Below are 15,734 nucleotides of genomic sequence, written 5' to 3' on the forward strand. Positions count from 1 at the left end.
CGACCACCAGCTACTGATTAACCTCAACACAAACACACACACACACACACACACACACACACACACACACACACACACACACACACACACACACACACACACACACACCAAACACACACACACACACATGCATGCATGCACGCAGTGGCTGTTGTGTGCAATCAGCCAGCGCCTTCAAATATTAACAGCCCTAAAAAGACACCCTATAACACCCCTGCCACCCAGAACACAGAATCAGCCCATTTTAACTCACGTCACATGCCTCACAGCGAGAGAGACCCGTGTGCACACTATGAAGGGAGCGTATGCTGAGTGTTTATCTGGTGTCTGTACAGTGAGTTACAGTGGATTACGGTTAGACGGCTGTAATCCCCTTTAGCAGAGCGGATCTAATCGCTGCGGCCTCACTCGTTCTCAATCACAAACACAAACTTTCTCATACAACAACCTCAGACCTCTCATAATGAGATGTGACAGACAAGCATCTATTTCCCAGCATGCCTCTGCACCAGGACAGTGTAAACAAGCCAAACCGCGCTTCGATTAAGACTCTTTCTATCCAATAGAAAATGTGAGCAGACAAACACTTTTCAGAGTAATGATCAGACCGTAGAACTTTGTTAAAGTTTAAAACACCCCCTTCATCTGTCATTGGTCAAACAAACAAGTAGCCCCGCCCCCAAATCAACCCATTGGTTGAATTAATGATGTCATGTCTCTGTCTGCCATTCAAACAAAAACTCTAGTGACACCGCTAATGATGCAGGACTTACAAACTTCAGTTTAATTAAAATTAATCAACATTCAAATATCTGGTCACACTTTACAAAAAAAGACTAATTTGTTGTTCTTTTATTTACTTCAGTAAATATGTTAGTTTTCATAAAAAAGTTTTTTTTTTTAATACAAATATTTATTTAATGTGTGTGTGTGTGTTTGAGTGTGTATGTGTGTGTGTTTATTTGAAAGTTGTGTGAGTGTGTGTGTTTGTTTAAAATGTGTATGAATGCATGTGTGTGTGTGTGTTTGAGTTGTGTGTGTGTTTGTTTGAGGTGTGTGTGTGTTTGAGCTGTGTGTGTGTTTGTTTGAGGTGCGTGTGTGTGTGTGAGCTGTGTGTGTTTGAGCTGTGTGTGTGTTTGTTTGAGGTGTGTGTGTGTGTGTGTTTGAGCTGTGTGGGTGTTTGTTTGAGGTGCGTGTGTGTGTGTGAGCTGTGTGTGTTTGAGGTGTGTGTGTGTTTGTTTGAGGTGTGTGTGTGTTTGTTTGAGGTGTGTGTGTGTTTGAGCTGTGTGTGTGTTTGTTTGAGGTGCGTGTGTGTGTGTGAGCTGTGTGTGTTTGAGCTGTGTGTGTGTGTGTGTTTGTTTGAGGTGTGTGTGTGTGTGTGTTTGAGCTGTGTGTGTGTTTGTTTAAAAAGGTGTGTGAATGTGTGTTCCTGCCTAGTATACCTTGACATTTGTTTGCATTTTTGGTCCCCCATTTTTTTTTTTGTGTTCTCTCTCGTGTAATATTGTAAGTGGGTTTTTTATGTTTGGGATGCCTCATACTGCCAGAAAACGACCTTGTATGGTATGCATACTTGGCCAATAAATGTTCATTGATTGAATGAAAACAGCTTTTAAATAATACAAAATATATTTTTTGAGAATCTAAAAATGCCTGTAGTTTTGAGTGAGGGGTAGTGTAGAGCAGGGGTTTTCAACCCCAGGGGGGCGCCGGCACCTGTCAAGAAGGGTGCATCAGTTAATTCAGAGACTTCTCTTGAGAATTTATGAATACGAGTTAACAAATCTTTAGCCATCCACTAGGGGGCGATCTGACTCCCACAGCTAGTCGACAGTTAGAGCAGAGTTGGCTCGAGTATCAGTCATGCTCAGTGTTGCCAAGTCCGCGGTTTTCCGTTGGGGGGGGCACGAGTGAAATTAGACCAACTTGGGGGGGGGGCGCATGTCCTAAAAGCTTGAAAACCCCTGGTGTAGAGGATAGAAAATACAGACTGGATCATATGAAAACAATTACGCCTATAGAGAGTCACCATAAATTATGGAAACCAAGTGTGTGTTTGGTTCTGCTCACCCTATAGACCTCCTCCAGCAGTAGTTTGGCACAGTTTCTGCCCAAGTCCTCCGGCAGCACTGGATCTCCCTGACCCTGCGGTGTGGACACGACCTCAGCGCCCAGAAACGTGCCGTTCACCGTCTCAGCCACCAGCGTCAGACCGAACCCTGGAGACCTGCACACAACACACAGTGTATTAGTCACTTCACCATAACCTCTTACTCGCTGCTTACTAGCACGAGATTAGTGTGGCGTCCGAGCCATTACTGGGGAGTTTGCTCGGTCATTGAAGTTGCTTCACAACTAAACCCCACACATAAAAATCCCTTAATTATAGACAATCAGTTCAGCTTTAAGTCATCAGCCTGCAGTGACTCACTTCCCAGAGCTGGCGCCCTTCATGTGGTCGGTGTAGATGTAAATATCCGGGATGAATTTGTTCAGGATGCTCCTGGCCGAGTCCACGATCCTGTTGGCCATCTAGTCGGTGGAGAGCAACTGCACAATCTGACACAGCCGCCTCGCCGTCGCTAGAGTTTTTTGCCACACATCAGAGCAAGTCGGACATAACTCGGTCACCGGTCATCGGTTCTGCGCAGATTCTGCTCATCTCAAACAAGCCTATTGTCTTACTATAGGGAGATGAGAGGGTCTGTATTACGTACTATTGGAGAAAGCGTAACGGCTAACTTTGATCCACGTGCCCTTTAATAACCAATCACATTACAGCCTTGACGTCATTGAATTTCAGTCAGAGTTGTGCGACACTCAATCGCCGTTTACGGATCCCATAGGAATGCATGAGAAGTGCCGTAAGCCGAATCACACCTGTCGCAAAACGTCAGGGACTTCTCTTATAAAACAGTTACATCCAAAAGTATTATTTAGTGTAAAACATGTTGAAGATTAGCAGATAGGCTGTCGATTCATTTAATAATACGCCGTTTCCTCTAAAAAGCTGTTTATTCAGCGTAGTGAAGCCTCTCCTCCGTTGACATCCATAAAAAAAAAACCGGCCTCTGGACTCCTTTCCCTCGTACTGCCAGACCGGAAGCGTTAGCTTTAGCTAGGGCTGTGCAAAAAATCGAATGCGATTGTCATGCACATCTCGTCAGTAAAGCCGCTCCTGTGATTAGTAGTAAATCTCCATCACGTGCGTTCAGATGGAGCGGCATTTACTACAGAGCCGTGGTTCACTGACTGCGTAGTTCGTATGAATCGCCTGCGATTTTGTGTAGCTTGTCAGTGAACTAATGGCTAACGGTTGCAGGCTTGCCTTCTAGTGGCTTTGCAGCAGCGTCGATTAAAGTCAGAAACATTTTCTAACCAGAATGCATTGCTTTTGTCAAGCGGCAGCCGATCTTTGCGGCGCCGCATGAAGTCGAACAAGCCTTGTGTGTTATGTTCTGGTTGGTTACTTGGTTCATCCTCATTGGTTGACTTAGTCATGTGTCTTGTTTCTCATTGGTTGGTTCTTGTCATGTGACTCTTTTGTTTGGTATATATAGCCCTGTCTTTACAGTGATACCAGTAAGCCATACTATCTCTATGTTTGAGTTTTATATGTATGTTTTATGTATCCTCTGAAGTTGTGTGTGTGTGTGTTTAGATTAGTTGTGTGTAGTAGAGTAGTGTTGTTTGATTTTACCGACAAGTGCCTTGCTTTTGTTTACAAGTTATTGCCTTAAACTGTCAGAAAATGCCACTCTCTCTTCATTCCCTGCATTGCTGGATGTTGTTTCAACATGACAATTACTATATTCATTCTACCAAAGGTGAAAGTATTTTCAAGTATTTCACCCAGCCTCTTGAGTTTGGGGGATTTTGTAGAGACAAGTTGCGCAACAATCCCCATTAAAATCCAGGGAGTTTAAATAGGTTTAAACTAAATTGGCTGATTTAAGTATTTTACAGATACAATGTCTTTTTATACATTTTTCTGCATTTGTAGAATGTCTAACAAATAACAACTTGCCATCTTTCCGTGAATTGCATTAATGATCATTAAAAAAAAGAAGAATATTTTGGATTTGTGGGGATGCACCCATTTATGCTGACTCTGTATAAACACTATATATCTTACTAAAGGAAACAAGACAAAAGAATTAACACGTTTTAAACAAACATTTATGAACTTTAATTTGTAGCAAATAAGTACAAAGATATCAAAAGCTGGATGTTACAGAATGTTGCTAGATGCAACAAAATGTGTTACACATCATTGAGATATGATTGTTTTAACCATTTTAAATTGTTATATTCCATTTTAAGTTTAGTTAAACTTTTGGGAATTGTGCATGGGGTCTTGTCATTTTTTTTCATTTTTATTAGGCACTAATAAAGGCACACTTTTTTTATTTTTTTTTCAGTTTTAATTTGGTGTTTTGGTACATCCAGTTAAACTAAATTAAAATGAGAAATTTCAAAGACATATAGACTAAATTAAAATGTTGACTTTGAACCAGCTGAAATAGAATAAGTTATAAAAGAAATGAGAATCATACTTTTAAAAATATTAAATTATATTTCAGTCAACATTTGAATTCCAACATTTTATTTCATGCAATTTTTTATATATATAATTTTAAAATGATAACAAGAGAACATGATTTTTCAAAAATCATGTTTTTTTTATTATGTTATGTTTGTATTGTGTTAGTTGGCTGTATTTTTTAGTTATTTTTTAACCTAATCAAAATAACCCAACTGCAGTTTGATTGAGATTAATTTGAATGCAATGAAAACACTTGGTTTTTGCAAATTGTTAAAAATGGAGTCATCTGTTTTTGCAAATGAACTCTTCATACATACATGCATACTATATATATATTCTATACTATACCATACTATAAGTCACCACACCAAGCTTTTTTTTTTCTGTTGTCTGAAGTCCATGTTAATCATCTCCACCCCTCCTAATGATCCAGAGCCGATAAAAGAGCATCTTCTGCCTGATCCGAGAGAAAACAGCAGCGGAGTTGTTGTTTGTGAATCTCAGGATTTTACCAGACTAATCAAGAGCAGTGAGTATGTGTGTTAACTTTTACAACAGGCAATTAAAAACACGTAATGTCATTATTTATAGTGACAATAATAGTATGAATGAACTGAACTCTAACTAAAACTTGGCCAATACCAATGACCTGCAAACTAAAGACTATGTACACTGTGGCTAATAATTGACATTTCTGACCCTGGAGCACAAAACCAGTCATAAGGGACAATTTTTCAAAATTGAGATGTATACATCATCTGAAAGCTGAATAAATAATAGCTTTCCATTGATGTATGGTTTGTTAGGATCGGACAATATTTGGCTGAGATACAACTATTAGAAAATCTGGAATCTGAGGATGCAAAAAAATCTAAATATTGAGAAAATCATCTTTAAAGTTGTTCAAATGAAGTTCTTAGCAATGCATATTACTAATCAAACATTAAGTTTTGATATATTTACGGTAGGAAACATACTAAATATCTTCATGGAACATGATCTTTACTTAATATCCTAATGATTTTTGGCATAAAAGAGAAATGTATAATTGTGACCCATACAATGTATTGTTGGCTATTGCTACAAATATCCCCCAGCGACTTAACACTGCTTTAGTGCTGCAGGGTCACATTTGAGGAATGACTTTTCCTGAGTTTATCAAAAGATTTTCAAATTTATTTTAACTTTAATGTTGACTCTTGTTTTACAGATGAGTGCATCCAAACTCCAGGAAAGGTTTGTAATCCAGCTCCGATTCCTTATTATATATAATCACTGTTCTGCATTATTTACACAATTAATGTCTGTTACAAACTGGATCATTTTGTGAACAACTGCAAAATAAACTTAAGAGTTACTTGTATTCAATGTAAAATAAAAGGTATATTAAATAGCACAAGGCCACGAATGGAGGGCTGTCTTTTTATTCAAAACATCCCAATGGTAATGGACTAATAATTTAAAGAAAGATTTGGGATCATAAAGAAAAAGGAAGAGAAACAGTCAAAGTTTTTTGTAAAGTAATCAATTTGAGCTGTTTTTAAAATATGCATAAATTAAGTTTTGTTTACATGTTGAGAGCTCAAAATGAAAAATACTTCTTGTCTCGTCACATTCAATAATGAATTACATGAATCACGTAAACAATATTAAATGTTTATTTTACCTTGCTCTTTCACCGTAGTAGTATGAGATGTTAAATTCAGCACTGCCCTTACGAAAAAGAAGTTTATTCAAGTGTGCTATTAGTATACTTCTTTTAAACTAAAACATAGGAAAGTATACTTTGTCTACTTTTTATGTACTTCTCAGAAATATACTTAAAATGACATTTAAGTATACTTGACTTACACTTAGAAAAAGTCTAAATGTATTTTAGCTATGCTTGTGCTCCTAGAATCCGGGTTTTCATTGTTATACTGTAGCTGGCGCTAGTACACATCTTCTGTACAGAATTTCCCAAAAACACAAGTGAAGAAGAAACCGAAACAACAGATGCTTCCACACGTATTCTAACACGATCATCAGACATAAAACGGCATCAAAACTGTGCAACGTTATGGAATAATGTCGTCCAATGAAGAGGAAATAATGACTGTCAAGCTTTGGGGTGTTGATCGACTTTATCTACGTTTTGATTATCATTCTGAATCCAATTCATAGTCTTTTCAGCTTTTTCTTCAAAATGTTGTTTCTTTCTTTTTTATTTATGAAACTTATCCACATTCGTGTTTAAAAAAAAAAGAATGCATGAAGCTAGAATAAAATGTATTTGTTTACAAGCAGATACCCTGTTCTTTTGGTGTTTTGTATGTTCAGATATTCATGTAACAAAATATATACAAATTAATACCTAAATAGGGACATAGTAGTATACTTAAAGTATGATGTAAAGTTCACTTAAAGAAAACTTACGAGTATACTTGCAGTATAAAACTACTAAACTAGTAGTTTACTGAGACTATACTTCAAAGTGTACTAAAAATGCTACTACAAGTATTTAATTAGAAAACTATCAGTATACCTTTAAGTTCACTTTTAGTATAGTTGCAGTACAAACTAAACATTTTGATGTAAACTAGTTGTGTACTCAAAGTTTACTATTGTTATACTTAAAAGTATACTTTTATATACTAGAAAGTGGGCCAATTTAGTCCCAAGGAGTATTGAAATAGTACACTTACAAGTATACTACTAGTACACTGATATTTGTATACTTACTACATAAAGTATACTTGAACTTTACTTAAGTATACTTACTAAAATAAACTTGAAGTATACTACTTTTTGGTAAGGGTGGTCTGTCTGTTTGTCTGTCTTTGTGGCCAACGCAGCGGTGACGTGAGAATCGCACACTCTCTACATACAAAAGAAGAGGAGTTTGTAGTCAAAAGGAGAGAAATTGTTTTTCAAAGCCTGCAGAAACACGAGATACACTGCAGTCAGGTCAGACACCTTATACTTCATTTATCTATCTACCTGGCAATTCTTTCTTGAAATGACCTACAAATGCATGTTTGCACAATCAGACTGTGTGCATTTCAGAATAAAGTGCCACACATTGCATTATTAAGTTCTGGAGGAGGACAAAGAGCTACGGTGGGTTTGCTGGAATGCCTGGTTCAGCTTGATAAAGCAGGTCTTCTGGACTGCATCCTTTATCTGAGCGGAGTCTCTGGATCCACCTGGTACGAACCCTGACAAACAACACACACACAGAGATTCAATTGAGTTGAATGTCAAAAATGAGAGCAGTGTGTTCTTCTCTGAAGGTGCATGGCCTCCTTATACCAAGAACCAGACTGGTCCACCAAACTAGAGACCGTGAAAGACAATATCATCAAGAGACTCAGTGGACCAGGAGTCAGCTGGGGAGACGCATTTGCCAAACTGAAGAAATATTACAATGGGAAAGACTTCTTCAGCTTGACTGACATCTGGGCAGCGATCGTCGTCACAACATACATGAAAGAGGTCTGTAAATATTCATACCACTACCCTGCATGATTTATGGTAATCCCATTCAGGGATATTTGTAATAAATTTGATCATGTGATGCCAAGAAGCTTGAGAAACATATGAACACTTACTGTAAAATTCTTCAGAATGTTATAGGAAACATACATGCAGTGGGGTCCAAAGTCTGAGACCACATTGATCAAAAGAGATTAATTAACTGGGGAAACCCCCCTACCCCAACATTTTAGGATTTAAACAGGCTGAATGAACAATATTCAGCTTGTTACATCTACCTGCCACAAAAGTAAACAACTGATCACAAAATATTTATGTGAGTAGAAATACAGTAGCATCTGAGATATCATCTGAGAGAAAAAACAAAACCGTTCATAGCAAGCAAGTGGCTTGGAAGCAAGACGAACGAACAATTTTAAACCAGACAAACATTTTAAGGGATAATGTAGGTGTGGGATATTCTGTGCGCAGTTGGATGGTTGGAACTCAGCTGGCCTGATTCTTCGGTGCGAAAGAACTGCAGTGAACATGTCCGATCTCAATGTTTATTGGTTTGTGTGGATATGCACAAAAATGTGGTTTCTGTCAGAGAACAAAATAAAAATGATAAATATACATGTGATATTATGAAATGACAAAGATACTATACACGCTTTAAGAACTCTATATAGAACTATATAATTGTCTGAGGCAATAGTAAACCAAACTAAACAAGAGACTAAAACTAAACTTATTTTCACATAGGAGCACTAAATGCAGCTTTATTAAACAGACTACAGATTACATTATTATTTTATTATCATTATTACATTACTATCTGGCTTTCTCATCAAAACGCAACCTTTTTTTGTTTCCCCCCCCCCCAACAAAACAGTTGTTCGACATTTAAAAAGTCAAAAGAATATTTGTCGCGTTTTGATAAGAAAGCCAGATATGGTATATAAATTAAGTCTTTTTATTGATTAATATGATCAATCATGCTGAATTTACAAGGTTATGTATTTGTACAATAATGTTTCATGTACTCACTGGTTATATGTATTCAAGAGAAATGCATAACCTCAGTTGTTTTAATCAATCTAAAGTTTTTAGTCTGTCATTACAAATATCTTAAAGGAAAATCTCCAGTCTTCGTCCAGACTCCAGAGCTTGATTTCCAAATGAAGTGCAAAACGTACTTTTATCTGAAAAGAGGACTTTGGAGCACTGAGCAACAGTACAGTTATTTTTCTCCTTAGCCCAGGTGAGATGCTTCTGACGTGGTTTCGGTTTCAGAAGTTTTCCTGAAGACGTCTGAGCGTGCTGACTCTTAATGCACTGACTCCAGCTTCAGTCCACTCCTTGTGAAACTCTCCCAAGTGTTTGAATCTGCTTTGCTTGACCGTATTCTCAACCTTGCGGTCATCCCTGTTGCTTGTGCACCTTATCCTACTCAATTTCTTCCTTCCAGTCAACTTTGCATTTAATATGCTTTGATACAGCACTCTGTGAACAGCTGCTCTTTCAGTAATGAGCTTCTGAGACTTACCCTCTTTGTGGAGGGTGTCGATGATTGTTTTCTGGACCACTGTCAAGTCAGTAGACTACCTCATTATTGTGGTTTCAAAGAACAAGAGATACCCGGAATTTATTCTGTAGGGATGATCATTTATTGAAACTCAAATGTAGATATTCTAATATTTTGAGATACTGGAATTTTAACTTTCATGAGCTGTAAGCGCTAAACAAAATTAAAACAAAAAAACTTTTGAAATGTTTTACTTTACATGTAATGAATCTAAAATATATGAAAGTTTCACTTTTTGAAATAAGTTGCAAGAAAAAATTAACTTTTTCACGATATTCAAATTTTTTGAGATGCACCTGTGTATATATACATTTAAAAATGTTTTTCCTACAGATTGATGAACACACTCTGACAGATAAGTGGTCCCAACTCGGTAAAGACCCATTTCCCATCTACACAGCGACTGACAAGCAAAGCAAACAGGAGGAGGGAGGAGGTCTGTGTTTGTCTGAAAGAATTAAAGAGTGTTAATGTGTTTGGGTCTGCTGTTGTATGGAGGTGTTTTCTGTCTGCAGACCCCTGGTTTGAGATCAGTCCACATGAAGCAGGTTATTCCCTCTCTGGAGCGTTTGTGGAGACCTCCAACTTCGGCAGCCAGTTTGACAACGGCTCAAAGAAAAAACACCAGGCTGAAATAGACATGCTGTACCTGCAAGGTAACAAACTCTGTCACATGAGAGTTTATGAATATTTCCAATATACCAATGTACACTGATCACCGAAGTTAATATGTGTCAAAACATGAATATAAACATTACCATTAGAAATGTGAAAAATCATTTAACGCAGTTTTAACCGTAGAGTGAGTTGCTGTTTTTCAACATAATACTTCTCATTACACAACGATTTAAAGTACAGATCATTTATGCTCAACAATTTAAGAGGTCGAATAATAACTCTGCGCTTTAGACTAATATATTACACATTTCGCTTTAAAAATTGTGTTTTGTTTTATTTATTGTAAACCCTTTTAAACGTAATCGTGTTTTCTGCAGCTCTGTGTGGCAGCGCTTTAGCTGGAGAAGATAGTAAAGAATTCATCTGGGGAAAAATACAAGGTGCAGCTGCATTTGAAGACAGTTCTGACTAAAGCCCACATTCATTTCATTATCATGTGAATCCATGATTATATATTTTTTCCCCCAGATTTCCTTAAACATTCAAGACCTACAAAAGAAATTATGTTTGAGGAAATGAAGGAAGGTAAAGCATTTCTGCTTTTATTTATTGATACGTTCTATCTTGTGTGTCAACTGACCTATTAACAAAGATGAATACATACTGTAACAAATGTACTGCTCATGCACGTGTGTGCATACAGTGTTACTGAATAGATCACGAGGTGTCATCAAATTCATTTTAGCTTCAAATCAAAGCCTCTTAAATGGCTTTTGGACAATGTTGTGTGTATGCTTGCTTGTGGAAAACTCCTGATATCTGAACATGATGAATTTGGGTGTGGAAAGCACTTACATTTAAGACATTTTTTCAGTGTGTTCAGGTTTGTTCAATGTGTGTTTTCTTCAAAAGATCCAAACTCCCCACCTGTAGAAAAGTGGTACCAGGTTCTCATGGATCTTGTGGACATGAATCTCTGTGTTTTAAATGTCAAAGATCCTTCTGCTCTTGATCAATCCATCAGAACAATGCTGAACGGTAAGAGTGTGTTAGAATTCAGATCGAGGAGACCAGTTTAGTGCTTAACACTTACTGTCGATAATTCTCAAGGTTCAGTTTCTGAATAGGCAATCAAAAAGTTATTGAACTTTAATCTGATAGATGAAACCGCAAAACTGTATAAGGTAACATGCAAAAACATGTCATTAAACAAGATAGGCGAACTTCAATTACCAGATCACAAGAACTCCGTAATGTTTCTCTCTTTCACAGACCTCGCTGGAGGCAAAAGTCAGCTGATTTTTCCAACACAAAAACTGAATCTCGCTGATAAAGAAGCTGCAAAACTGTATATGAAGCAATACACTGAGGATGTATGTAATTATTTGAGTCAGTTCAGTTTGGGGCCTTTCGGTAGGTTGAACTGTCTTTACATTGTATTTGATTTGTATATTGTCATTTTTAATGCATAAAACAAGTGCTTTAGATTCAATAAAGCTTCCAATCAGCAACAAAAAGCCAAGAAAGAACCTTTGCTTTAGACAACCAGTAAAGTGCGATTATGGCAAAAAAAGGGACAGTTCACTCATCATTTACTCACCCTCATGTCGTTCCAAACCCATGAGAAAAAAATTAATAAATCCAAGATGAATTAGATGGTTTAATTCGAGTTTTCTGAAGAGACACGATCACTTTACATGATGAACAGATTTAATAATCTCTCTCAACAACTGACACATAACTGACTGTTTTTACATGAACACACCAAGACGCTCATTTTGATATATTTTTAGACGGTATAAAAGATTACAGTTGTAAAGGAAGGCAACCAAATGTGGCACAATAATCATATTTTATTTTGTCATGATTATCATGTTTTCATAATCATTGAATGCCAATATTATAATGCCACCCCCTACTTTTAAAGCATAAAGAAATTGTTTATAATTATTAATTAATCTCCAAATATAGTCACCAGAAAGACAATATAGGAACCATTTACTAAGTTTAGAAACCACTGTGCATTTGTATTTCAGATATTTTCTTGAGCATTTGTAGATGCATGGCTCTGTGGATCTGGGGCAGGAATTATAACTTCCTCCACAATATGACCGGTGAGAACTGACCTGCTGTTAACTAGAAATTCAGTAATGTGAATAATATAATAAACAGACTCCTCTGATGCTGTGATCCTTCAGATGAATCCGTGCCTTCCGCTCTTCTGCGAAGTGAGACGAGAGACTTTGAAGATGCAGGGCTGCTGCTGAACTCACCCTACTTCTCAGTGCTGAGAAAAGAACGAGACATCGACCTCATCATTTCCCTGGATTTCAGTGAAGGCGATCCTTTCATGGTATAGCACGCATTTTTAAGACACAGATCACCTAGCAATCATTGTTCACTCCCCCTCCTGTCATTCCAAACCTGTATTTCTCTCTTTGTTCAGTAGAAAACAAGGTTACACTTTATTTCGATAGTCCACTTTAGACATTCTACTAACTACAAGTAACTTTGTAACTACATGTCAACTAATTCTCATTAATTTGCAACTACATGTCTACTAACTCTCAGTGTAGACCTTTAGGGTAGGTTTAGGGTTAGTAGAAAGTTGACAAAGAAAGTGTTAGAAGATATTAAGCAGACAGTTTACTAATACTTTACTAACTGCTAGTTGACATGTAGTTGCAAAGTTACTTACTGTATGTCTAAAGTGGACTATTGAAATAAAGTGTTACCGAAAACAAAACAAGATTTTTTTATTTGTATTTTTTTTTTTTTTAAACAATCTTGCTGCTTATCCTCATTCACTGGTTAGTTCACACTAACCTTGAAAAACATCGACCGATAATTACAAATGCGGTGCATCATTTCATTCAATAAAACCAACAAGAAAGAAAACTATTTAAAGAGGTCATGAACTGCCTTTGTTTTTTATTTTGTTCCGTTCTCTGAGGTCCACTTATGTTATCAAGATTTTTACATCGAAAAACATCCTAGTTTAGAAGTAATATACTATTTTCTGTGCTGTTTTTATCCCCCTCATCAGAACGCTCTGTTTGAATAGGTGTGGCAGATTTTAGACTCAGAAGTAAACTGCTATGATTGGCTAATAGTTGTGTAACGCTTGTGTTGCAACATTACTGTCGGATCCAATATAGGTGGCACAGCTTTCTGAAAATCTCTTATCGAATTGTTCCTTGTTTGTCAACGAATCCGTGTTAAAATGAAGTGAACAAAGTTCTTACACAATCTGGATCTTCATTAAAAATAAAGTTCATCCACTTTTTCCTAACGCTGGGATCAGAGGGAATGCAAAGAAAACTCTGTTTTTCTACATCTTGGCACTGCACAGCATCTTGTTGTCTTCAGAGCATCTTTATCGTTTGGTTTCTGCGTAGACCAGTGTGTTCGCTTCTCGTAAACACTACATGAGCTAAACGGGAACAATCTTGCTGCTTATCCTCATTCATTGGACCACCAGAGTTCACACTAACCTTGAAAAACATCGACCGATAATTACAAATGCGGTGCATCATTTCATTCAATAAAACCAACAAGAAAGAAAACTATTTAAAGAGGTCATGAACTGCCTTTGTTTTTTATTTTGTTCCGTTCTCTGAGGTCCACTTATGTTATCAAGATTTTTACATCGAAAAACATCCTAGTTTAGAAGTAATATACTATTTTCTGTGCTGTTTTTATCCCCCTCATCAGAACGCTCTGTTTGAATAGGTGTGGCAGATTTTAGACTCAGAAGTAAACTGCTATGATTGGCTAATAGTTGTGTAACGCTTGTGTTGCAACATTACTGTCGGATCCAATATAGGTGGCACAGCTTTCTGAAAATCTCTTATCGAATTGTTCCTTGTTTGTCAACGAATCCGTGTTAAAATGAAGTGAACAAAGTTCTTACACAATCTGGATCTTCATTAAAAATAAAGTTCATCCACTTTTTCCTAACGCTGGGATCAGAGGGAATGCAAAGAAAACTCTGTTTTTCTACATCTTGGCACTGCACAGCATCTTGTTGTCTTCAGAGCATCTTTATCGTTTGGTTTCTGCGTAGACCAGTGTGTTCGCTTCTCGTAAACACTACATGTGCGAACCGGTGGGCGGAGCTAAACGGGTAGTGATGTAGACAGTAGAAGCAGGCGTTGATCTTCTTCTGCGGGGTGGGGTTTATCCACACTATTACATCATAGAGTAGAACATTCCACAAGCTTGTCAGACTGCCTTCAATAAAAGCTGTTTTTAGACTAACGACAAAGTTTTGCGTTCTGAAACTTACAGGATGTTTTTATATTACAATGATCCCTTATGTGTCAAATGATCAAGAGAATTTTGGTTTCTCAGTTCACATGAACCCTTTAAACAAAAGTGCATACGTTTTCATTTTAACTGGTATTTATTTAAAACACCTGGAGAGAGCATCCGCTAAGCTAAACGGGTAGTGATGTAGACAGTAGAAGCAGGCGTTGATCTTCTTCTGCGGGGGCGGGGTTTATCCACACTATTACATCATAGAGTAGAACATTCCACAAGCTTGTCAGACTGCCTTCAATAAAAGCTGTTTTTAGACTAATGACAAAGTTTTGCGTTCTGAAACTTACAGGATGTTTTTATATTACAATGATCCCTTATGTGTCAAATGATCAAGAGAATTTTGGTTTCTCAGTTCACATGAACCCTTTAAACAAAAGTGCATACGTTTTCATTTTAACTGGTATTTATTTAAAACACCTGGAGAGAGCATCCGCTAGCATTCCCATTCATCTCAGCCTCATGATTTCAGTCAATAACAAGTCAAATTTCAACTGAAATCTCTGTCTAATCCTTTCAATAAATTAATTCTGTTGCGTTTCCACTGCAGACAGTGAGAGAAGCTGCTGATAGGTTCAAGAAACTAAACATCTCTTTCCCTGAAGTCAACATTCCCAGTGAAGACCTGGAGAAACCAAAGGACTTCTATGTGTTCAAAGGCCAAAACGCTCCAACCGTGATTCACATCCCTCTGTTTAATGTGGTCAACTGTGGAGGCAAGTTAAAGGGATAAAAAATGAACAATGTGATGTTTATCTGCTTACCCCCAGGACATCCAAGATGTAGGTGACTTTGTTTCTTCAGTAGAACACAAACTGAGATTTTTAACTCCAGCCGTTGCAGTCTGTCAGTCTTATAATGCATGGTAATGGTAACAAAATCTATGAGAGTAAAAAAAAAACATGCACAGACAAATCCAAATTAAACCCTGCGGCTCGTGACGACACATTGATGTCCTAAGACACGAAACAATCGGTTTGTGCCAGAAACCCAACAGTATTTATATCATTTTTTACCTCTAATACACCACTATGTCCAACAGTCTCTGAGCGCGCACACGGCGTCCGGTGCGTGAGGTGTGTACGCGCTCTGGCGTAGTTTACGTTAAAGGGTGTGTTGATATCCAGCCGAAGAGCAATCAACCATAACTTCAGGCGAGCAGGCTCAGAAGTTGGGAATACGTGGAAAGTCACCACTCCCGAATGAGTT

At 37.4% G+C, this 15,734-nt stretch overlaps 2 protein-coding genes across 3 annotated transcripts in view; one reads left to right on the forward strand and one right to left on the reverse strand.

The window, feature by feature from the left end:
* Nucleotides 1-2,010: 2,010 nt before the first annotated feature.
* On the reverse strand, nt 2,011-2,532 carry LOC107591492 (RNA 3'-terminal phosphate cyclase-like protein). The gene is made up of 2 exons (XM_016280649.1): nt 2,432-2,532; nt 2,011-2,227 (listed from the first exon to the last, which is right to left on the reverse strand). Exons 1-2 carry the CDS (start codon nt 2,530-2,532, stop codon nt 2,026-2,028), a joined length of 303 nt encoding a protein of 100 aa, XP_016136135.1. The 3' UTR covers nt 2,011-2,025.
* A 1,006-nt stretch (nt 2,533-3,538) lies between these two features.
* The window catches only part of LOC107591457 (cytosolic phospholipase A2 gamma-like), a 26,214-nt gene continuing 14,018 nt past the window's right edge, over nt 3,539-15,734 (forward strand). The window contains exons 1-15 of one of the 2 annotated variants that reach the window (XM_016280603.1): nt 3,539-3,582; nt 4,980-5,075; nt 5,757-5,782; nt 7,381-7,492; nt 7,592-7,734; nt 7,819-8,020; nt 9,921-10,023; nt 10,103-10,243; nt 10,583-10,645; nt 10,734-10,790; nt 11,118-11,243; nt 11,478-11,618; nt 12,242-12,319; nt 12,404-12,558; nt 15,076-15,241. In XM_016280603.1, coding sequence (XP_016136089.1) covers nt 5,757-5,782; nt 7,381-7,492; nt 7,592-7,734; nt 7,819-8,020; nt 9,921-10,023; nt 10,103-10,243; nt 10,583-10,645; nt 10,734-10,790; nt 11,118-11,243; nt 11,478-11,618; nt 12,242-12,319; nt 12,404-12,558; nt 15,076-15,241 — 1,513 coding nt within the window. In that variant the 5' untranslated portion in view covers nt 3,539-3,582; nt 4,980-5,075. The remainder of the gene's footprint in view (nt 3,583-4,979; nt 5,076-5,756; nt 5,783-7,380; nt 7,493-7,591; nt 7,735-7,818; nt 8,021-9,920; nt 10,024-10,102; nt 10,244-10,582; nt 10,646-10,733; nt 10,791-11,117; nt 11,244-11,477; nt 11,619-12,241; nt 12,320-12,403; nt 12,559-15,075; nt 15,242-15,734) is intronic. The other variant, XM_016280604.1, reaches the window with a different exon arrangement.

This window comes from Sinocyclocheilus grahami, unplaced genomic scaffold (assembly GCF_001515645.1).
Source record: "Sinocyclocheilus grahami isolate Dianchi unplaced genomic scaffold, SAMN03320097.WGS_v1.1 scaffold142.1, whole genome shotgun sequence".
In the NCBI taxonomy this organism is placed as follows: domain Eukaryota; kingdom Metazoa; phylum Chordata; class Actinopteri; order Cypriniformes; family Cyprinidae; genus Sinocyclocheilus; species Sinocyclocheilus grahami.